This window comes from Passer domesticus, chromosome 1 (genome assembly GCF_036417665.1).
Source record: "Passer domesticus isolate bPasDom1 chromosome 1, bPasDom1.hap1, whole genome shotgun sequence".
Classification (NCBI taxonomy): Eukaryota; Metazoa; Chordata; class Aves; order Passeriformes; family Passeridae; genus Passer; species Passer domesticus.
Genome location: NC_087474.1, coordinates 103,047,435 through 103,072,146, shown reverse-complemented (window position 1 = coordinate 103,072,146; position 24,712 = coordinate 103,047,435). Strand labels below are relative to the sequence as shown.

At 37.9% G+C, this 24,712-nt stretch overlaps 1 protein-coding gene across 6 annotated transcripts in view; it reads left to right on the top strand.

Moving 5' to 3' along the window:
- ZNF407 (zinc finger protein 407) overlaps positions 1–23,669 on the top strand; it is a 333,728-nt gene extending 310,059 nt beyond the window's left edge. For 5 of the 6 annotated variants that reach the window (XM_064431970.1, XM_064431956.1, XM_064431960.1 and 2 more), the window contains exon 9: positions 21,119–23,669. In XM_064431970.1, coding sequence (XP_064288040.1) covers positions 21,119–22,470 — 1,352 coding nt within the window. In that variant the 3' untranslated portion in view covers positions 22,471–23,669. Of the gene's footprint in view, positions 1–19,142; positions 19,195–21,118 lie in introns of all 6 variants that reach the window. The other variant, XM_064431985.1, reaches the window with a different exon arrangement.
- Positions 23,670–24,712: the final 1,043 nt, after the last annotated feature.

Genomic DNA, 24,712 nt, shown 5'->3' with positions numbered 1-24,712 from the left:
AGTGGGTGGCTTGTCCTGACAAATTAAGAGAAAAATTTGTTCACTGTACTTTACTATATACACAAAAAAGATAGCAGAAGGATTTTTTTTACCTTTTGGGGAAGGCATGTACCTCTCTCCATAGAATTAGCACCTTGGAAGTTACATACAAGGAGAGTGGTGACTGACATCAAAGTTTCAGTTAATTGCGCAAGATGATTTTTTAGATTAATAATTAACATCTCTCTTTATAACTAAATATCTGTAATTAATCAGCAAATCATAATGTGGAGACTAATTAACTTCAAACTCAAATCTTAACAGAAAATCCATATTACTATCCAGCATCATTAATTACTTCAGTAATCAAAGTTATTCCCCATGGGATTTGACATAAAGCTTTGTAGGTTTATAAACTGAGCTATTATCAGGGAAATAAAAAAACCAAAAAAACACATTTCGAAAGGAGCTTCAAATAGCATTATAGATAACTAAGGTATTAGATGGGAAATTTAAATAAGTTTTTTTTTTTGTCTGTATTACATTATCAATAATCCACTCACTGAAACTGGGTAAGTAACTAGAAGAGTGCAATTCCCTTCTTACCATGTGCACACAGTTTTTTGGTTTTTTGGGTTTTTTTTTCTTTTGGGGTTACAGCAGTGATTTCTGTCAGAGGCTTCATTTGTCAGTGTCTTTTAAAAATACACTACACTTTCTGGTGGTGTTTGCTGTGATGCTATCCATGCTAGTTATCTGTTTAAGGAATGGATTAACAGCTGTTTATGCCCTGGTAAGAAAGTACCAAAAAAACTGAAGAAGGATTTAGCCATAAAATACAGAAATATCTTTAGCAGTTGATTAGTGTTCAGTGGAAAAAAAGGACAAAGTAGGGCTGTTATGCCAAAGAACCTTGGCCCGAACAAATCTTATTTTAATTAGCATGGTCATCACAACTTGGAAGATTTGGAATGTGTTCATGTTAATTTTTAATAAACAGGAAAGCCAATAGTACCATTACAGCACACTGAAATCCCATAGCTGTTTTTCATTTAGAAAGTTAGGCGTTGAAATTGTGTCTAAAAATCCGCATTTCAATTATTTTATCACCTAGTCTTGCAAGTGCACACATCTGATACTGTTCTTTTGTGTGGCAGCTGTAAAAATCGTAAGCAATTTTTACTGTCAAGAAAACTCTGAATAAATAGAGGCTGTTAACTTAGGCAGATATCTGAGGTTATTTGGTGGCAATCAAGAACTCACAGCACTTCAACTAATGGGTTATGATCAGAAACTGTTCCTAATAGCCAGCTAGACGGATCTGAATATGAAGATTTCTATAATTTTGTTGTCAGCTTGTGATGTACTCTAGTGCTAATTATTTGGAACAATTATGTTTTCCTAATAACAAAAGAAGAAGCAGTGAATTAAGCAGGCTTACCTTCAGATCTCTAGATAACAGTTTAAATGCACTTGCCATTAAGAAATAACATTTCTTTTTCCTGTATGGAACCCTAATTATTGAAGATGCTTGTCTTTTAAAATCTACTTCTACTTTTTTTAAGAATGTTCAATGTGTCAGTTTACACTGATGACTTCAGTAACTAGTATTTTCTCAGTCTTAGTTTTATGCCTGTACCTCCCATAGACTGCTTACTTCATTTGGTTATTCAAAAACCATAATTAGTGCAGTAATTAACATGTGGATCCTTCAAAGGAAGACTGTTAGAATCATGGGACGTCTCTCATCATTCTTGCTGATGTATAGATGATAAAAAAGACTTGGTTGAGGTGACAACAGGATTTGTATTACTGCACATTATCCAAACTGCAGGGAAATTCAGACAGGACTGTGGTCCATGGAGTCTTTCCTTCTGAAAAAAGTAATTATCCACACTGTTTCTATAATGTAACTAGGTGTTATCCTGCATTTGCAGCTGTCAAATCATTTGTTTTAAAACCATTTTTTATACCTTGTGAATATTTGAAAGTTTGAGGGTTTGCATGTTGTCTTTTAAGCAATTACAGAAGTGGGGTGCAGCAAGTGCAACAACAAAAACAATAATAATAGTAATTTATAGAAGCATAACAGATTCCTTCTTGACAGTTGATTTCAAAGATGTTTATGGTAATGTTAAGTTGATACCGTCATAAGATTGCATTCATAAAGAATAGGCCAAATTTCATTTTATTTATTTTCCCTGGAGAAAATATATTTGTTTGTTTAAGATTTCAGATAAGCTGAATCTGTTGTGTTTTCAAGCCATAGTAAATCAGATACGTGAATCTCTGTATGGCTCATGTAAATATATTCCAGTGTTTTTCTGAGATGCTTATAGTCAATGTTTTCAGCTTCAATATACGTTTCAAATTAGTGCATTAAAGAAATGCACATTCTTCCATTCGGCCTTTAACTTTCTGCAAGTAGTGATCCTCTTTTTCACATTCAGTGACACATGCCAGAAAAATTCAGTATTTTACCCTACAGGCAGCCCATGGGACTGGGATGAAATGGCCTCTATACATAGGGTATGACTTTATTTGCTAAAGAGGTTATTTGAAAAAGCCCTTAGGGTACTGCTGCCCTTTTGTCCCTCAAACTAGTAGGGGGAAAAATATAGAAGGAACTACATAGTAATCCCTTGTAGACAGGTGACCTTAAGCCAATTCTGTACTGTAAGGTTTGTTTCCATTTAAACTCAAAACAGACAAAGGAAAAAAGCAAAATGCAGGTTTTAATCTGTTGCAGAAACATTGCCCTTTTTTTTTCTTTAAATGTCTGTCAAATACAGACAACTTTTATTGCAAATTCATAAAACTGAGTATCGTTCTGTATAATTTTATTTAACATTCTGTAGATAATATGCCCTATATTTTAGCAAAAAATAGCATCTGAGGACTGATGGAAATAAACCTACCTCTGTTCATTTCAGGTAACCTGTTCAGAATTTTATTTTCTTTACAACTGTTTAAATTCTGCATGTACAGCCAAGAATAATTATGCAAACCTTCTGGTTCCAGTTTTAACATTAAAAACCAGTCATCATCAGGATCCACTGGAAAAATCAGCAATCACTTTTGTTGTCTGAAGTTCTTTTTTCCTCTGTTCCTAGCGTTGGCCATTGATTGACATTAAGAGTGCTGCAGTCAAACCAGATGTTATCACAGGGTTATGGTCCCACTGCACATGCACCATTTGGTGGTGGTGTATTTGGTGTTTAAACCTGTGTTCAGCCACAATGGTTTTCCAATGAATGAAGGCCACAATATTATTTTTTTATATCATGCAATCAGCTGTTACAAGATATGTACCACTCCAATGTGAAACTTTCTCTAGGCAGGCTTCAAAACACCATTATAAATTATGAACAGCAGCTCTGAACCCACCTCAGGATAGCCTCTCATAAGTCACAGGTGTGACATCATGGAGCACTGTAATTAATGGATGTTATGCCACTTCCTTGACTTATGAGTTTTACAGAGGCTTTTAATTACTTTTGAGTTTAAGCCATTCTGGCAGAATTTTGAAGGAACTGCAATGGCAGCCTCTTCTGAATGAAGCTGTTCTAGCAACATTTGGAAAATGAACCACTCTGGTGGCTGAAGGAAAACGTCTAAGCCGTTCTTCACGCCTGGTAGTCTGGAGGGAGGTTGAAGGAAATGACTTCTGTCGACTGCTGCAGGCACTTAGTTACTGTGTTCCTTTTCTGCATCAGGGAGGAGCTGTGAAAATTGTGGTCAAATCCACATACTATATCAAATAAAAGAGGGAAAACCATCTGAAAAGCCAAGAATGTCTTGAAGCGTTATCATGGTGTCATCAACCTGATTTTGGATATAGAGAAGCCATTGTTTCGATGTGAATGCAGACTTCATGTAACTGGTAACTGGTAAAGAAATGTCATAATTTTTCACCTATCAAGAATGAATTGTAAATTATCACCAGTTAATCAGCATTTAAAACATTAGTTTCAGTGCCAAAATCCAATATCAGAAGAGCTTCACCCCTCATACGCATACACACCAGAATGCACGTATCACAATATTAAGTTAACTCAGGTGTAAAGCTTTGTTCTCTAAACAGCTGAAGCTTCATGTCATTGTTTATGTGCACAAAACACACATATTTCTCCATATGTTGGCACCATATTGGTGTTATCACCATAGCATTCCCTCCTCTTCAAATGATCTTTTGTTATAACATTTGTTTTTGTGAGGCAAATAAAATATAGTAAATGTAAACCAATTATTTAACCAAATTACTTTGATCGTGGGAAACTGACAATTAGTGTTACAGCTTCTCAGCAGTGAAATCCACACAATAGAGGAGACTGTGATATTCTGTACTGCAGTGTAAGTCAATGTAGTGCACTTATTTTGTGTAGCAAGCTGTGAGAGAGGAGGAGAGAAGTGCAGGAGATGAGCAAAGTCCGTCTTGATGAACTGTTATTCTGTATCTGTGCTGCGTTTTGTGCATTGTTTAGTTTCTCTGGCTTTGCTTGTTAATATATCGGGACAGCTCTTCACAGCAACCTTCACGACTTATGTCAACACCTTAAGCATATACACGTGGGTACGAGATGATCAGCTAATTAATCAAGGAGTTAGAGACTTGCCAAATTACCATTTGTAATTTTGATTTCTAGTAAATACTGATGACAGGTTAGTTTGGTTACCTATAACCACTATCCACTTCAACAGTCTTATCTTTTGCACATGAATTGGAGGAGAAGTATTGAAATCATATGCAGTGGTATACCCACAGGACCTGGGTTTATTCTCAAGCCTTGAATGCATCAGCCCTTCCATGAAATAGCTGTGAGTTCGGAGAGCATTCTGGGCATTGTCATGCAAATGAGGCCACCAAACATACCACTTTGCTTCAAAATTGAAGCATTTGCTCTGCAGTGACAAGTAGCTTTTAAAACTGGAGCAGGGTTTTCTGAGCTAAGTGGGCAACCCCATCTATCCTCTAAGATCCACTTTCTAAAATAAGTACCCATACATGAAGTCCTGATTCCACATCTGATGCTCGGATTGGCACTTACTACATATCCATATATCTCTGTCACCGTTTAGGCAGTCCAGTCTCATTCTGATGCAGATTAAGGTGGTCCTTTATCTATGAGTATTGTCCTTCTCCCACAGTCATACAGTAAAAAAACACCTGAAGATGCACATAGTACTGAGAAGTTGAGGTTGATCTGTATTCAGCAACTCTTAAAGGCAAGGTCTCATGATACATTGCTTCAACCAGTACAAATTTTAATTAATGCTACAGCATCTTCTCAACAGCCCTCAAGAATTTAGCCAGGAGGTCATGAGGGGAAAAACAAGTGCTCACCTGCCTCGCAGAAAATACCTGTAATCAGAAACTATTTCAGTCTAGCTTTGGGACCAACTTCAGAAATGCTAAGAAAATGTGACATATTGTCACATTATTGTGACATTGTTTTTCTCTCTCTTTCTATAACAAAACAGGCACATCCCAAATGCTACTTTTGGCTGTGCTTATGTAAAGGGGTGTAGAAAGAGCAACAGAGTTAAACATAGAGACTCAGGATAAGGTAGCTTTTAACCAGCATCCTAATGCCCATTACAAACCAGAATGGATTTCAGAACACTGGCATTAAACAATAAAGAATGAGCAGAATCCAGATTTTTATTTTTTGTTTGATTGCTTTGTGACTCAGTGAGAATTTTGTCCATGCCCTGAATATGGACACAATTTTATTCCTGATCTCTGACCAGTATTGTTGCACGTGCTGCACTGTGTTCCATGGAGGTGACAAAGCTATAGGTGCAAATGACGGGTCTGTCATAGTAATGGAAGTACTTGATCTGCTGGCCAAGTAAGGATTTCTAGAAGGTAATGGAGACAGTGGGTACTGATAGCTGCAATGCTGGGACAGTCAGGCTTCTCAAATCCCTTGTGGCCCAGTGTCAGTGTCATTGTCAGCGTGGTGCTGCATGATGCCTCAGCAATGGCTAATGGTTTCTCTACGTGCAGGTTTGGATGTCTAATTCAAGGCATTCACATTTGAAAATGTAGATCTTAAGGACTTCACAGTTTCTTAGGCCTTTTCAGTCATGTATGTCTGTCCTTAGAAACATCCCGCTTTCTTGGGATGACTGGTTAAAGTTAAGGAGAGACTTGCTTTCAAAGTTGAGTTTTCTGGTGTTTGCAGCACATTTAGATGGTACCTCAACTCTAGGAACCAAACTACTCTCAAACCATCCCAATATAATTCTTTAAATATTTGGATTCAAATTCTTAATGTCGTGAATGCATTCATAAAAGAAAATGAAAAAATGTTGAGAAAAAGCTGTTGCAATTGCCCCTCTTTTTTTGTTGTTGTTGTTGTTGTTGTTGTGTGTTAGCTACATTATCTCCCAGCCTCTTTTTGAGCAGTTATTTAAGTAAAACTTGGTGTTACATTTCCTTTTATTATGAATGCTATTTATATACAAATCGGAGCAGATCATGATGCAGCAAAGAACTTTTTATACTGCATAGATTGTGCAGCGAAATTGTGCTTTTTCAGCATTACATGCCTCAGTGAGGAATGTTTTGCTACTTTAAATCTCATCATTATGAGAAGAATTTATTATCTGGATACAAACATTTTACTGAAAACTATTGAGCTAGGCTGTTGTCATCTAACTGAAAATGTAATCATATTCATGATAGTTAGAAAAGGGGATTAGTGAAAAACCCACACTGTTTACATAGAACCTCAGAGTATCTTCTTTAGCAATTAGAACATGGTCACATTAATTTTTGCTTCCTTGCCATGGGACAATCCCAGAAATTATGGGCAATCCTTTTCCCTTCTGCACTTAAACTCCTTGTGTACAACCATGATGCAAAGTGAACATGGTTGAGGTTTGATGGAAACGAAGCACATGGTGTGACAGGCCATCTGTACCAGCTTTGTGAAACAGAAGTGCCCATTATGATCATCCTTGCTTTTTGTTCCACACGACGCCTCTCAGGCCAGGGGTTTGTGAGCGCTGCTGGTAGAGTCCACAAACCTCAATTTATCTGACTGCTTCCTCTCCTGTGCTGTCAGTTCTCAGTTGTACTGCAAGCTTCCCTGCCCCCACAGTTTCCTCCCCTTATCCAGCCCTTTTCCCTAGATGAATCTGAGGTAGAACCTCCTAGCAATTTTCCAAGGTTTTGGGCTCAAAGACTAAACTAATTTATTTTTGAATTGCAGATCAAACATAAACTGCAAAGAAGCATTTAATCAGTTAGGAGAAACAAGGGTATGGCTTGTTTAAGTCCCAGAATCCATAAACCTGTAATGATTTTATTATATTGGTGTCAGTTTTCATTATTTTCATAAATGGGTGTTCCCTGCTTAATGCACGATATTTGCATCTGATGAACCAACGAGTTTAAACATGGTTTGTTTTAATGCTTTGTGAATTTGCATCCAAATTCATCAGAAGTAATTCTATTTGAAATCACACAGGGCTAAACACAGTGGTTGTAAATCCATTTGAATTGAGATGCCAGAATCAGCCCATTAATCTACAAATCTGCAATATAATTTTTGTATGGTTGGTGGGCTTCTGGTCTGTTTTTTTCGTGATGAGGCTGTGGGGATACCAAGTGCACATGTGGGAGGGGAAGTGTTTGAGGAGGTTGTGATAAATTGACCAAGTGGGAGTACATCTTTGTTATGGAAACCAGCCCATGAAAGGCCAGAGACCATGGTTTGAGCATGTCTGTCACTGCCACTTGAGGTAGTTGCACGAGGAGAAAGCAAGTCTGTCAAACAAGCAGATTCCCAGGTATTTAGGATGATAGAGATTGGCATCAGCACCTTTCATTCAGTCTTCAGAGTGTCAGAGTTCACCCAGAGCTTGAAGTAGTGCTATGCCCTACATTTAGTATTTTAAGTCCTCTTGCTAAACACTCTGTTACCTTGGATTTTTCTGTGGTCTGTTGTTAAAAAGGGAATGATAAATGCAGCAAGGTCGCAGAAACAGGCTGGTTTTGGAAGGAGTGGAAGGGGCTGTACTATAGCAAACAGTGCTTCATTTCTTGAAAGCTGTAGAAGAAATCTCAATTTCTTTCAGAGATGATGGAGAATTAGTTTAATTTCTGTGTTCTTAAATAGACTGAAATGTCTGAAATTAAGATGTTTGTTTAAGCTAATAGTTACCAGATTTGAAGATGAATATATCATTGTCTGAGAGTGCAAAAGAATGTCTGTAGGAGAGGGATTACTCTCTAAGGAGAAAGGTTTATCAACAACATTTTCCACACTACACATATGTCTGAAATGTAACAATGAAGTTTTGGAGAAAACTATTTAAAGAAAGTACATTTTAAAAAATACAAAAATGCTTAGTCATCCATAATGTACATTAACTTTTTTAAAGGAATGTATTCATTCATTTATTTGAACAGGTGACAATTCAAAATGGAATTCAGCAGATACGTTTGAAAATATTGATGTAATTATTTTGTTTAGTTATAATCAAGCTGAATTCAGTTTGAGAGGTATGTGTTTGGCTGAGGGCAAAAGTGATATTTAGCTAAGTTTGTGTCTGCCTTCCTCCAGGAACTAGCTGTCCCGGTTTGGCCCTTGTCAAGCTGAAAATCAGGAATCTATGTCCCTGTTTTGAAAGGCTTGGACTGGAGCTAACAGGGTCCAGCTTAGAAAAGCTTTTAGACCCATGCTTAGCATTAGCTCTATGCTTAATTCCCGAAAGTCTAACTCTTCTTCTGCACTTGCAAGAATTGCGATGAGCAGGAAGTCTGCCATCTGACATCTGTGAAATGAGCTGGTAGACTTGAGTCTTTTTCATAATGAACCAGTTTCCATCTCATAAAATTCTGTAATTGCAGATGGTATCAGTGGACACCTATGACAATCTCAGCAGAGATTGCAGCCCAGCATTCCTCATTATAGGATACATGGACACTGAACTCCTCTTGTGGGGTTGAGTCATTGACAGGGCATTATCAGGAAAATTGCACTGATGTGACTAGAGCTTCCCGGTGGGTAAATGGAGTACCTCAACTCTTGGAGTTGACAATAGGCTCTCCTAAGAAATGATAATGCAGTGATTAAGATTTAAAACTGGGACTCAGCGCACCTTGGAATTCTTCTGTGACCCTGGCAACACACTTCTTGTTGTTTTTCACTTTTCAGCCTGAAAAGTTAGTATAATGCTTTTTCCATTTTTATGGTGTTATTTAGTGATAAATATGTTACCAATTGTGAGCAATTCACGAGATACAGTTTTAGATAGATGCTATTAGATTTTAAATCTGTTCTGTTCAGTTTGCATTTGCATGTTCTTCTGCCTAGCTCTAGTGGAAAGCAGGCCAATTTTATTTTGCTTCCTAATTCTGTATTGAGGAAATCAGCTTTATGCAAAAATACCTAAAAATCTTTTATAGAATTCACTCTATTATGAGAGGCCCTAGAAAAAATAACATGTGAAAGAAGAAAAACATTAATTTTGAACTTCTTTTAGCTTGTTGTTTTGGGCACTGATATAATTTTTGTTCTGTGTACATTTTCATATGTGCAATATGTGCATTTTTTATAAAGAAAATAATATTAAAATATTTTTAGAGTCTTTTTATTTCAGTAGAAGCACTTGAAAAATGTTTTAAGGGTACTTGGAGCCACAGTGAAAGAAATGGTGGACCTCAGTGGGTTTTGGAGCACTGGAATGTATCCCAAAAAGTTATAGCTACAGAATCTGTAATGCCTACCTGTGACTTGCAGCAGCTGTTTCAACCTGTGATGCCATGGGCTGCTCCCAAGCTCTGTAAACTGCCCAGATTAGAAACAACAAACCCAACGAGTCCTGGCAATTGGTCTGTTCCATGCCAGAAGTTAGAAAACTCTGAGACCACTAAATTACTGTAGCTGGAAAAAGAGTAAGAAATATTTTTTTTAAGGGAGCTGAAATAACCTTTTAACGAAAGTGTCAGCAGGAGCCATTAGTTTCTTAGTGGTTTTGAAAATTATATCTTCCAGGTATCTCACTCCAGGCTTCTGGGGTTGGTTTTTGTTTGGGGTTTTTTTTGGGTTTTTGTTTTTTTTTTTTTTTTTTTTTTTTTTTTTTTTTTTTGTTTTTTTTGTTTTTTTTATGGTGGAGATGTTATCTGATCTCCATTTTGTCAAATATCCCAAGGTTTACTGCTTTCATAGAAATGATCATGAATTCCTCTGAAATTTTGTCTACTGTAGGGAAAAAAAAAAAAAAAAAGTGAACTAAGTTCCAGCAAGAGTAGAAGTGCTTGGCTTCATTTGTGCTGTCGCTAAGGGTGCTGTACCAGGTCCTAGGGATGATGGCATTCACAGCAGAATGATGGCATTCACTGCAGCATGCACCATGCTACAGACAAGGGAACCATGGTGTTTTCAAACCACTTGACATCTTTTAGTTAGCATGGTTTTAAGCATTACTTGCCTTTGGTTGGAGACAGACATAGATAACATATCTTTGAACAAATGCTTTCAGAATTGAGAACTAAGTGGCATTTTAAAATATTTTAGATAAATATGCTCATTATTTAATTTTAAAATATTCACTCTTTTCCTAGTCTAAGTTGGATCTCAGGAGGGAAAAAAAATTAAAAGAGCTAATGAGATGAGCTGAGTGGCAGGGGTTGTTTACTAGTCTATATTTGACTAGGATTCATGCTTCATATGATTGACAGTCATTGCAAGTTCTTTGGGTTTCAAGACTTAAGGCACCACAGTCTTGAGTGAACTTTAGCTCAGAATGGAGATATTTACAAAAGTTATCTAAGTAGCTCATGCAGAATCCCGTGCTGCTTTTCACTGAATTGTTCTGGAGTAGTATGGATTTGCAGTATAAATGGTGATGAGCTGGGTTAAGTCATACTCTTAACTACTGTGCAGTCTATTTATTCCATCTGGGAGCTTCATCACCCTGGCCTGTAAAAGTGGATGAGGAAACTGAATTGACTTTCCATTTCTCACCATGTCTAACCATCTTCCTGCAGTATGACATGAACATTCTAGTCTTTCATCAAAATAAGATTATGTTTATCAAATGGAGACAAAAATTTTCCTTCTTCTCGAGCATTTGCAGATTATATAGCCAGAATATCTGCACTTTCAACATTTCAATATTTCCATTCAAACTTTCAATATTTCCATTCAAGTCAGACTTCTAAGTTCTTGTTTCACTATTCTGAATATTCTTTAGTCAAGATCTCTCTTCTAGGAAAATCAATACATAACTTAGTTGTATCTGTACCAGAACAATGTGCAGCAGATGTGCCTTTGAATGTGCAATTAAAAATTGCTTTGGCCTGTTTTCTTTTCCTGTTTTACATTTCATAAACTCATATGTAATTTGATGAACGCTGTCATTCTTTAAATTTCTTCAGCATTACAGTTCTCAAGGGACTTGTCTCTCATTGAATATAATTTTTGCATATTTATTTTTTCCACAAGTGCTAGTATGCAGTAGCACAAATTTGGTCTTACATTATTATTTTTTAATTTACTTATGCTGCATCCTGGTTTTGTATTGATGTTAAGCTTCCAGTTTGGCTTTAGCTCCCTGTGCCATCTAAAAGCTGTTGATTTCTACCTCTAGTTAAGCAACAATTTAGGTAGCCTTGTCAACAGAGTAATTATTCAGCTCTTGAACACACAACTTTGAAACCAGGTGCGAGCAACATGGTAAGGAGGTTCTGAGCCCTTTGGGAGAGCTGCAGTTCAACAGTTTACTTTGCATCTCCCATGCAGCCCAGGCACACAGATCATCTTGCAGTTCCTGCATCAGCAGTGTTCAGTGACAGCCCAGAAAGTGCCAGCTTTGGTATCTTCTGTCTTGCTTTACCTACATCCTGCCTTGTGCTTTCTAACACTGGAAGTGGAAGACAGTTCATTTAAGTGCTAATCTATCAGTAGCACTGAAAATATTTCTGTCACCAGAAGGGTCAATTACAGAACAGTTCTTCCTTTGAAGATATTTTGGAAACATGTTGTTTCTATCCTTCACCAGAGGTGAATCATGAAAAGAAGGCTTTGTCATGAACTTGACCCTTGAAAATGGAATAAAAGTTACCCATCTTTCCAGCCTCTACATACCCACCTATCTAACATCCCAGGAGCAGCAAGTACCCCTGCTTCATGCTTCCTAAGTAATCCCAGCATTACTGCCAGGCCTTTTTCACTCTAAGGTGAAAAATCAGCATGTTTTCTGACACTCATCACTTTGAGCATGGTAAGCCTTGATGCTGTCAAGTGCCTCAGGAGGAGTGAGGGGCAGCAAAGGGGAAGCCCTGTGCATTGAAACTGTCCCACCTATAACCAGCCCTATTCCTTCCTCCTCATATGTTGTCATCTTGTGCTGAGACTGACTTTTGGGGTGGGAAATCTGATGTCAGAAGTTTGGGAACTGCCTTTACAATTAATTCACCCTCATCTTAAGCCAGGAACCACTGAGGAGACAGCTGTACTCATGGCTGATCCTGTGCTGTGATTGTACATGTAAGGCTGAAGCATCTAATCATGTTGGGGTTTTTTCCAAAACAGAGCTTGCCGTGACCTACAGCTTTCAGACTAAATTATGGTAGTGCTCCTTTCGAGCTGTAGGTCTATTGTGAAAATACATAAACATTATTTGCCACTGGCGTTACACTTGATGTTGTAAAAGCAAAGAAACAGATCTTTCTCCACTGAAAACCTGTAAAGTGGAAACCATAAAACCCTCTTCCCTTTTCTTCTGGAACTGGTTGTAATGCTCTCTTCCTCACACTCTGCCAGACTCTGCAGCTTAACTAAATGTGTGTCACTCCTCCAGTTTTCTTTCCTGTATTCCCAAGCAGGTGAGAGACTAAAAGTAAAATATCAACTGTATGTCAGTGCCTAGATAAAAAGCTGCAAAATTAAGTTATGAAGCTTGCCCTTTTTAGCAAAATCTCATATTGGGCCAGTATAGTTCCTTCCTCGTGACAGTTTATTGCTTCTATTCGTACAAATCAGGGATCATTCCAGAATCTTTTGATGAAGTCCACAAAAGAGAACACGCTCAACTCCTCCAATGTTTTGGATATTGAAAACAGAGTATTTTTTCCAAGTAAGATAATGCATTAATTTCTTCACTTGGTAGATGAGCATTAGCTTTTGATATAAGCCATCCCTCGGACTCCTGACACTTTGCATGCTGGGCAGTCTTGTCCTTGAAGTTACTGTAGTGCACAATGATCAGAACTCACCGCTGATGTTTTGTTAGCATTTACCAGCAGTGTCTTGGCAGAGGGTGACCTCCAGTACTATCTCTAAACATTTTCAATTTACAGACTCACGAATTTTTGCTGCCTTTGCCTCTCATTCTTTTGAGGGGGGTCAGCCCTTTATGAATTTGCCACAAGAAAGAAGTTCAGAATACCCTATATACTTAAAAAGCTTAATAGGAATATAGCCACAATGAACACACGACATACAATTCATTTTAATATTTATAGAAGAAATTCATGTTGTTTTAAGTGTACACAAGCAGCTGCTGTCATTTGGCTATGAGCAGATGTTAGACCTCCGAAAGCTTCACTGATAATTAAAATACTAACAGTTAGTGTTTTACCCCAGCTGCAGGTTCTGTTTACTGTAAATTTGATTTTAATGGTGCCTCTGTGCAGTTATTGAATCGAGGTTTGTTTTCTACTATACATGCAAAAGTGTCTACAATGAAGACAAATGGTTATTTCCCATAATTTACTCTGGAAAGATATGAATATAGCTGTAACATAGTTGAATTTATAAATGAAATACAGATATGACTATCACATTTGAAATGGTAGTTTCTGCTGTCTTAACTAACAAAAAGGACTAGGGAAACTTACTATTTGTAGTTATTCCCAAGCATTCCTCCTAAAAACTGCTGTGCTTTTTATATGGGTTGAAATGTGCCCTCAAGCAAAGAACAGGTGCTTCTTTTTATTGAAAAGGTGCATAAATCAGAATAGATAAACACAGAGAATCATGATACTCATAGTGGATAGGTATGCCGAAGAATATAATTTCTGCTTGATCATTTAATAGCATGATGTTTTATTTTGGGTATCCCTTCCAAGTGTCTGTTCTCTTTTTTTCATATATGTACATCAAACGTTAGGGAAGGCCAGCCATTTTCAGAATTGTTAATCCCAAGGGCCTGATTATGCAAACACAATGCATAATGCAAGCAACCATGTTTAGTCCCTTTGAGACTATTGAGGCTAACTATGGCAGTAAGCACTACGCTTGATAAATAAATGTTTATAAAACCAGGATCTGAATGTATATATTCTTGAAAAACAAAAACTTCTTCTGAGATAACTATGACAAAAAGGTTTTTTCCTTTTTCTGACAAAACCGTTAGTGTCTGGCACTAGACCTATTTTAGAAATCCAGATCATATTCCCTATGAGCAGAGCTTAGGGGTTTTTTCCCCTGAATTTTCTCATATTAGTGTATTGTTTTTCATATTATATTGTATGTTTTGTCTGCCTAAAAAACAGAAATCTCTGGTTTGACCAAGCCCAACCAGAACCCCTTGAAATTGGGATTCTGATTTAGAAGTGCTAAAAATGCACTCTCCATTTGCACTGCAGGGGATAAAACAGAAAGAGAGCATACGAGTATCATCAATGTCAGTCGTTCCCAAACTGAGGGCCAGAGTAGTCTTTGAAGCTGGACTGCCAAGAAATGTCCAGACTGGCTATCCTCATCTCAAGCTGCTAAATTGCACTGGAAGACATAGCTGAAATACTCCAGATGCATTCCTGATGCTGCTTGCCCGTGTCAGTAATTGCTGCATATGCCACAGCTCACACATCAGAGTTGAGAAGAGCAGCCTGCACGGTGGCAAACAGGTAAAGAGAAAAGTGGTTTGCAAGCAAACCAGTTACTCTGCAGGTTAGGCAGCTGTAAATTCTGCATGTTAACACTGTACATGTTTGCCATGATCAGTGGGAGTTTTGGTATGTATATTTTTTATTTGCATTCTGTCTGTAACACTGGGCTCTATAGTGTTCATTTTTGACCTTGAGTGCAGGAAAAGAGAAACTGAATTTTTTTCCTAGAGAAGGCCTTTTCCCAAAGGTTAATTAGACACTGAAGAGAAACTAAACCAAACCAAACAAACTGCCTGAACACCCTAACTTAACAGCTTGGCTATTTAATTTGGTGGTTGTCTTTTTCTTTTGTGTCTTTTTGTGGCTGTTGACATAGTTCTGTAATATGTGGAAGGTAAAAATAGCAAGCGGGAAATTTCAGTCTGTTTTTCAAAAGAAAAAATATTACAAGAGTACTTTCTTTCACATTTTTAGAAAGCTAAAGGACATCTGCTTTTTAAGATGCCTGAAATGTTAAAACATCATCCTTTATTCAAGCACTTCTTAGAAGACCTTGAAGTTTCCAAACGTGATTGAGTGGTTAAGGACAAAACTAGAAGCTAGGGCTGTTTTGAGTTTCAGCATTGAAACATGACATTATTGGATTTTTAAGTATAAAATAAACTATGAACCTTATTTGGGATTTTTTGGGGGTTTTTTTTGGTTTGTTTTTTTTTCCTGTAATGGTATATTGAAGGGGGGGGGGGGCCGGGAATGAAGCCTTGTTGTACTGGTTTCTCTTGAGATTTATGTAATTTGTGTCAATGGTGGAATTTTTTATGTCTCTTAAGGAGATGGTAAAGTCCCCTATAGGTATACTTATTTGTATTGCTTTACAAATATTTGCTGCCTTCGTGGACATACTAGTCGTAACTGGGCCATTTTGGGTTGCTGATTTATTTCACTTTTTGGTTTGACCCATCATATTTTCTTTCCTTCAGCAGAAGACATGAATGAGCCTTCACAACCTCTTATTTAGTAGCTTAACTAGCTGGTTTAAAAAATGCTGACCCATACACCGCTTGCACATAAAAGTTTGAAAATGATAAAGAACAGTTTTTACTATGGTCAAGGAACAGAGATCTGAAAAATGCATCTTATTATTATGGGCTCTGAAAATCAGAAAAATCCCAAATTATGCCACAGTTCTTAGACGATATTAATTAATTGAAGTAGAGGTGGATCATTACAAAAATAATTGAAAGAAAACAGAGCAGAAACTTGTAACTTTATTAAGGCATAAGTTATATTACTTTGTGAATTGGAGAAGTGGACTTACTGTAACATTCAAAATACTGTATTGCTGCCATGTAGACAATAACTTTTAAAATAAAAAAATCAGTAGTTTCTTCAAGTGACATTAGACATAAGGCAATTTTAAAAATCTTTTAAATTCCTTACAGGTTGCATTTAATTGAAGGAAAAGATGTTTCTTTGAATTCACACTATTTAATATTCGTTGCATTTTGGCAGATATGAAATGTTTGTTTGTGTCAATAAATAATATACCTAATGACCAAAGTATGAAAAATTAAGTGTTGCTGAATAGGGGACTATAAATCAGACCTCCTAGAACTTTTACAGAAAAGGAAAAATAGCTGTTTTAAGCTAGCTGTGTAAATGCAGATCATTTCCGTCGTCATAATAGATTATTTCATTTATGACTTACTGCTTTGTCCTAAAGGTGCTCCTTGTGAAGGATGTCCTCAGCCCAGCCTCACCACACACAGCCGCTTGCTGCAAGTTTTGGGGAAGGATTAGAATTCTAAAGAGGCTGCTGGCTGAGAGCAAGGTGGTGCTTTACATATAATATTAGCCCAGACTTTCCTCACGCGTTACGCGTCTCTTTCTGAGACAAGTCTCCTTAATGCCATCTTTATCTGCTACACGATGCATGAAATCTACTTTCTGTTTTAGAACTGCAGCTGACCCCCGACCCCACCAGTGGCGCCACAATGTGACCTTTCTATTGTCATCAGCTTTCATTCTCCTGAAAATTCTATGAATTTTTATTACAAGTTTTTTTAAACCAAGCTGAGGCTTCAACAAATTACTTGACACAGATGAGATGAAGTTGTTGAAGTAGTGTTAGATAAGTTTTACAGCCAGCATGTGTGCTGCTGAACAGTACAAAGCCAGTGTCCTACAATGTCATACACCAGTAACTGCTGAGCCTACTATTGGATAAATACATCATTTTATGGAACATTGATTGTTCTATAAACCCAATGGAGTATTATGCTCTATGATCAAACCATTTAGATTGTGTGTAGAGCACAGAAAATGCCATATTCAGGATGGTACTAAAAGTGCCATTTGTGTATTTTATGGATGTCATTACGGGGGAAACTTCTCTCTGTAGGCCCTGTTTACTGCAAAATTTTTTAGTCTGTAATGACATTTTTCATTCACAACGTATGCCTTCAAGAGAGGGGGCCCTTGTTTTATTTGTTTCATTCGAGTTTACTGCACAAATCCTGTACATTTTAATTAAATGTAAGCTTAACAAAAGAATAAGGTATTTATTCTGCAGGGAACAAATGATGACAGTAACAAAAGAATAAAACAGACACACAAAAGGAAGTCAGGTATTGAGTAAGAGAGAGGGGAAAAGGTACTAAGCCCTATTTCTAGTTTCCCAGACACACATTAAACATCAAAGCATTTCTTTTAGCCCTATTTCAGGAGTTTGTGGTCTCAGAGAATTAAAATAACCTGTGAATATGGATTTAATGTCTAAAATATCCTGACATTTTCAAATAAAAAACTAACAGTCACTCAGGACTCCAACTGATAAATAATGGCTCTGCTGAAATGACAGACTTCTTGGAAAGAAACCAATTCTCTGATCATTGCACCCCTAGATATGAAACACCTCCTTACAAATTGTCTGAATATGAGCTCTTGTATCATTATATTTTGTCATTTTAATGCCTATTTGTGTATCTTTTTAATTTGCAATGACATGCAATCAGCAACAAGTCCACTTTTCCCAGTATTAATGTGGGCTTGTATTGCAGCTTATGTTTGCCGTGTCAGCCAACACTTACCCCTTCTCTTTAACTGTTAAGAGGGGGCGAGAGGCAGGCTGGGTTTACTGGGACAACGTGGTTTGTTGCTACATACAGTCCAATAATGTGACATGTTCCTTAAATGCATAAAAATCCCTACAAATGTTGTGTTGGATTCCAGTGCTTCATTATAAGAATAGCAGCTAAGCCTCAAAATCTGTTGTTTTCTAAATACCTTCCCTACTTGGCTTTTCACTGTTGAAACAAAAGAAAACCAGTAAAATCTGCAATTCGTATTTACCATGAAAAATCACTAAAATTGAAGTTGATGTTCCCAGTAAATTCTTGGTCATAGTCCAGTTAAAATTTAAAGTTACAGTAGATTCACATTAGTTTAAATGACACTTGAACTTCTACACAGCTCAACATTAATTCATTATAGTTGAAATGGAAGAATCTTCCGTGGGTGAATCTTTTACAATCTGATTGAGGCTGTTACATTTTATAGGAGCCATTTTTCAAAGCAGTACTGACAGCACTCGAAGTTATTAAATTGCTGAATCAAAAGATGGACCTGCAATCGCATTTATGAACTGTGATGGAATAGCTGGGGTTGCGCTGAGCTGAGGTTAAGATGTTGGTGTAGTTAAGCTTCATCACACCCCTTAGTGACAGCAGTATTTACCCATGTAGTTTACTTTAATGGTCAGGAAGTGGCTTAACTCACCTCTGGATTCAAATAGATTAAGTAAGCAGTCAGAATGGCATAATTATCAGTGCTGCGAGGGATTCACCGGATAGCTCTTCACCCAGGAGACTTCCCATTCAATTGCACAGTAAAGACTGGAGTTGCATAGATTCACAGGCATGGCATTTATTTGAGGAGATGAAAACAGGGTGAATTTCCTTTTTCTTTCCCTTCCCCAGACCAGAGCTTCTCCCCAATACACAGATTCTGTGTCCTTATTAAATTATTATGATCTTTGGAGAAAGATATCATGATTTTAGTGTATGTGCATGTGAAAATTATCATTGTAGAGTTATTTTGATTTTGAAATCCGGTAGAAAATGCATGATTTGTGGAGTTATTTTGATTTTGTGCCACATCATTGCCAGGCTCCTCTTTTATCTTGTCAACAAAGCAAGATTCCTGAGAGAATTAATTACTTATACTCTATTACAAAATGTGGAGGATAATTGTCATTTTATGTTGATTTCCCCTTCCTACTTTTCTGCTCTTTTGGGGGTCATGTGAATGTCAGTGCCTACAGAGAGCACAGAAGAAGTGGGAATAAGAAGAAGCTATATACCACAGTAAGCTTACTTCTTGCTTAATACCTGACAAAATGTACTTCAATTGCATGGGCCAGATTTTTATGCAGCATCACCTGTAAACACTGTAATGGTTTAAACTGTTAATTTTCTATTCCAAAGAAAAAAAAAACTGCCTTGCAAACTAGGAAGAAGAAAGTTGTATGGCGTCAATTTAGTCTTGTGAAGGTGATTTGCAGCCTTTCAGCTTGACAAAATTACTTCTTTGTGCTTCACAGTACAGTTCTCCACCAGAAGCTCTGTAATTGAAAAAAGGATGGATGGATGGATGGATGGATGGATGGATGGATAGATAGATAGATAGATAGATAGATAGATAGATAGATAGATAGATAGCAGTATAAGACCTCAGTCTTTTAATTATTGATGTTATTTTGGAATTTTAGCTTGATATGTGCCTTAACATAGCAAGTTGCTAGAGTCTGCAAGGCGCCAAGTATTCAGTCTTGGAGTAAATCAGCTTCTAAGTGTGAACTTTACCTTTAAGCAAATGAGTCTGTTTTTTAGAGCCCATTTTAATTCTCTGTGGGATCAGGGTCTGACAGCTCTGTGCTTTGAAATGAAAGAGCCCCCTTAGACCAGCTTTAGTATAATTTTCTTGGTCTCTTGAGTTCAATGAAGCACATTGTTCACTAGAACTGGCTTGGAAAGTACAGTGCTAGCCTGAAATTTCACTTTAAGTGTCACTTTTTTTTCTTGCCTGTTTTTATCCCAAGCAAGCCATGGTATATCTATTTGCATTAGTGGTAAGAAGCTACACCTGTTATTCCAGAGATGTGATTTCACTTCGTGTAGGTGAATTTAAACTGGACTGTGGATATGGGCAGTTTCAGCAGCATGGACTTAATCAGCCTTCCCAAGGCCCATCTGTGATTAGACCTCACCTTTGTTTGCAATGTCCAGCACCCACTCTTCTCTCTGTGTGCACAGGTTGTGTCCCACAGCTTGCTCCCAGCACATGGAGGAGCTTCCTGGGTGCTTCTGGAGGGCACTGCCATGGGGAGACCGAGAGGGATAGAGCTGTCCTACTATGGACATCCATAAAGCTGGCCACAAGGTCCTCTCCTTTATATCTTCCCAAAAACATGTAGGCCATGCTTGGAGGGTGATGGCCTTGAGTTTGTACAGCCTTGAGCACCATTTGCCTTGCTTAAGCTTTATTGTTAGAGGTGAGAATTGAGAAGGAAACCAATGACACAAAACCAAACTGGGTGGCACAGCAAGCAGCTGGAATATGGAGGTTACAGGTATTATAGTTTGTTAATTGATTTCATGCAGAAATAATTAAGATATATAATTGGGGGTTCTCTGGGTTAGATTTTGTAGAATATCCTACTTAGGGTAAGAAAACTACCGAGTGTTTTTGCCAGGTAACTGGGTGAGTGTCTGAGTCAGTCACATGAGCTGGAGAAGATGCTGGGTGGAAAAGGAAGTGAAAGACAATGGCATCAAAATGACAGCATGGCAATGACCTCACCAACAAAAGCAGGGTATTAAGAAGATACAGTCACAGTTTCTCACACCAAGATATGTTTAATGTAATATACAATCCTAAAATTCATTACCGAGGTACTGAAATATCACCAATAGGGTCTTCTATAAAAGATACGGCTTTTAACTGTATACTCTATTTATCCGGACTTTTTTTATACAGAATATTTTTGAAAACACATTTAAATTGTTAATAAGCTGCAGCATTGTTACACTCAGCAATTATTTCAACCTGTAAATATGTTATTTGGAAAACATGCAAATTGGTTTTGTTCATTTGCTCATTTTATCTATGTTTTCTGTCAATGAAATCTAAAAATTGTCAGGGAATTTTTTTCCATTTAGCTACAATTTGTTAAAGTAATGAACTGATACTTGCCATGAAACCATGTTAACAACATATTATGTCTTGTAGGCATTGTGTCCAAGTCCTATGAGTGCCGTCTGAAGGGGCAAGGAGCAACCTTTGTGGAAACCACGAGCCCTTTTACTGCAGCAGCACTGGGAGAGGTTTCTCCAGTGAAGGAGAAGGCCTTTCAGGGCAGCAGGAGACAGCCACAGTCCCCTGAGGAAGTTCAGCAGTTCATTATTATTCAAGGATACGATGGTGACTTCGCCATCGACGCTTCCGTGGAAGAGACAGCAGCGGCCACCCTGCAGACACTGGCGATGGCGGGGCAGATGGCCAGGGTGGTCCACATTACGGAGGACGGGCAGGTCATAGCCACAAACCAAAACGGCTCCCACGTGAGTAGTGTGGTTCCTGAGCAGATCCTTACAGAGCAGTTAGCAGATGGTGCCACACAGGTGGTGGTGGTTGAAGGAGCGGGAGCTGACATGGAGGAGGCCGTTCAAATAGACGCGGTGCCTGACTCCAGCAGCACAGTACTGCAGCAGATAATGCGACAAGAAGTTTTAGATGCTTCTGAGGCTGCAGTCCATCCTCCGGAGTCCTCCTCAGCATTAGATGCCCTGCTTTGTGCTGTGACAGAGCTGGGTGAAGTGGAAAACAAATCCGAACTCCTTGACAGATGCAGGTCTGGTCACAAAGACTTCTTGCAAATGCCAAACCCAGAGATGCCCAGCATTCCCAGTGATGCAGAGGGACAAGAAATACAAATGTTCCATGAAGTTCAAGAGACTCAGGAAGATACCAAACCTATGGAAGTAGTGACACGGGTCATGCACCCATCGGCTATAATTGCATCTCAGGAGAGAGCTCAGGCTGCCTTCAAGAACATGGTGCAAGGAGTGTTGCAGTTTGCTGTGTGTGACACAGCTGCGGCCGACCAACTCATGAAAGAAGGTGTCACCCAGGTCATTGTAAATGAGGAGGGGACTGTGCATATGGTAGCTGGAGAAGGTTCTCAGATAATTATGCAGGAAGCTGGTAGCCACACGCTCAGTGTGCAGAGCGAACACATGGATTTAGTGGAGTCGGATGGGCAAATATCACAGATCATTGTCAGCGAAGAATTAGCTCAAGCCATGGCTCAGGGTTCTGATGGTGACTTCTCTGAAGGTGCAACACACTACATCGTCACAGAATTGCCAACAGACATGCAGGATGAGCCTGGTGTGTACTCACACACTGTGATAGAGACAGCTGGGTCCCAAGACATTCTGCAGGCTGGTACTGCCGTAAAAGCAGAAGCTGTAGCCCCTGATAGTGCAAGAGAACAGTTAACAAGCATGGTCATTTATACAGAGGGTGGCTCACAGGTAATTGAGGGCCAGAGAGATTATAACAAAGTACAAGAGGCATGAAGAGCTTCAGTCATAGGCTGGGTGCAGAGCAGAGCTGGATATTACCAGAATAATGGAGGCACTGTATTCCTGGAACGCTTTCTGTAAAGCCTTCTCAGTAGAACCTCCTCCAAACCAGGTAACAAATACATGTCCTGCTAATAGGAGGAGTTCACTGAAGAGGATAATACAGTTTTGTTACAATAGCTCTAAGAACTATTATATTTGATTATTATACAACAAGTATACTAGGGTACAAAACAGGATAAAAAGCCTCCCGCCCAAAGTAGAAATTTTTCTGTCAGTGCTTTCTTTGTTGATGTTTTTGTCTTAATGTTGTTTTATCTCAGGGTAATTCCCTGCCTTCTGTCATTTTTGTATAACATAATCACAGGAGTAAAATAATTGCACTTACATGTACATTTTGTGAACAGATGAATATGCAAAAAAATATAAACCCCACAATAACAAGGTGAACAGGTAAGCATACATACGATATGGGGTGCCCTTCTTCATTTTAAAGTAGAACAGGTGACATTTTGCTTTCTAAAATCTTACTTTAAAACATGCTTGGCTAAAAATAAGTCATCAAAATACAGATTTTTTTTGCATCTAAAATGAAAGTTTTCATAGTACTTTGCTCTTTCATGAGCACATTAGACTTTCCCTAAAGAAGAGCTCAAAAAAGCTACACTTCAGAAAATCCTTGATTATACGTATTTGGGAAGAAGAACTTGATGCCTGTAACTTCCACTTAATTTTAGATGAGAGTCCTACATAAGAAATGTGCATTTTTTGAAAAAAATATTGTCACTGTCAGTGTTTTGCTTTTCTTATAACTAGTGCTTCATATAAATACCATTTTGCAGTTCATTTTGTGAGCTACTTCTCAAATGTTAGGAGGATTTTTAAAGAAAATTCTGACATTGACATTAACAAGTAGGGGGAAAAAAAGGTGACCTTGTATTTCTTGCTTAGTCCAGAATGTCAGTTATTTACTTGTGGATATACTGCAATTGTTCAATGCAAGTTCATGTTGAAAAAATTTGTTTCATGATAAAACTGCTTCTGTTTCTTTAGAAAAAATGTAAAATATAAACTGGCAAGGTTTGGGGATTTTTTTTTTTGTCTTTCAAATAAAATGTTAGCATTAAAATGAAGCATCATGATTTTTAATATTAAACAATAAACAGAACTGGCATTCAGCAGGAGCAAACGAATGCTATCTGTTATGTCTGTGCATTTTCTCTTTTCTCTTTTCCTTTCTCTAGCTTGCTAGATAGATAAAGATAAAAGAATCTAATTTCTGAAGTGTGCCTCATGCATGCTTAATATAATTGTGTGTTTAGGGTATAAGCCATGCTGACTCTAGAGATAACTGGGTTTCCTATCATGTTTAATATCTTAAAATTATCAACTGTAAGAAAGTTGGGGTGGTGTAAAACAATAGTTCCTTCCTGAAGCAACTGCTTAAAAATGTATTTTCTGATAGGGCTGCTGAGAAAAGGTGCTTCGTTCTGGGGCTATAAGATCCCGCTGCCTCTTCATCTCTTATTATTATTATTTTTCAAATTTTGTTATTTTCCAAGAGTTGAGGTTGTGTCTTTGTCAAAGCCCCAAAAAAGTAAATTTCAAGTTAGACATCAAGATTCATAATTAGGCGAGTTTGACTTGCTCATCTTTCTTAAAAGTGACAGGCTGTTCACTTACTCTTAAATACTGTCTTCAGCAAACAGTGACAGGATCAACTCCCGTTTGTTATCAGGAAAAAGGTGACCTTTACAAAATGATGGCCCTCTGCAAGACTCTCACAGATGTTCAAAAAACTGAATGTTTTTTAGTGGAAATATTTCTTCTTGATCATTTCTCCTGTTAACTGTAGCCCTGTGGTCTTGCAGCTTGGATGCTAATTCTTCGCTGTGCTTAGTCCTGTATGGCTAACCTTTCTGCTGCAGTACAGGGTGTTGACACTGACATGCTGCAGTTTACCATTTGTGATTTATTTAGGATAAATATGTCTCAGGTGGCATTTAATCCTTCATAAAACCAGTGTAGCCTGCAGTGTCAAACCAGCAATCGCATTGTATGCACAATGAAAAGAGCAGACCTTTGCATAAAAAAAAGCCCCGGTGGTAGATGTTCCTGTGCTTGGGAGCACTGGGAAGGATTCACTAACCTACAGTGTGCTGTAATTACCTGGGAGCTCAGGTTAACGATACTTTTCTCTGAGTGCAGTCTGATCAAGAGAGCTAATATTTTCCTA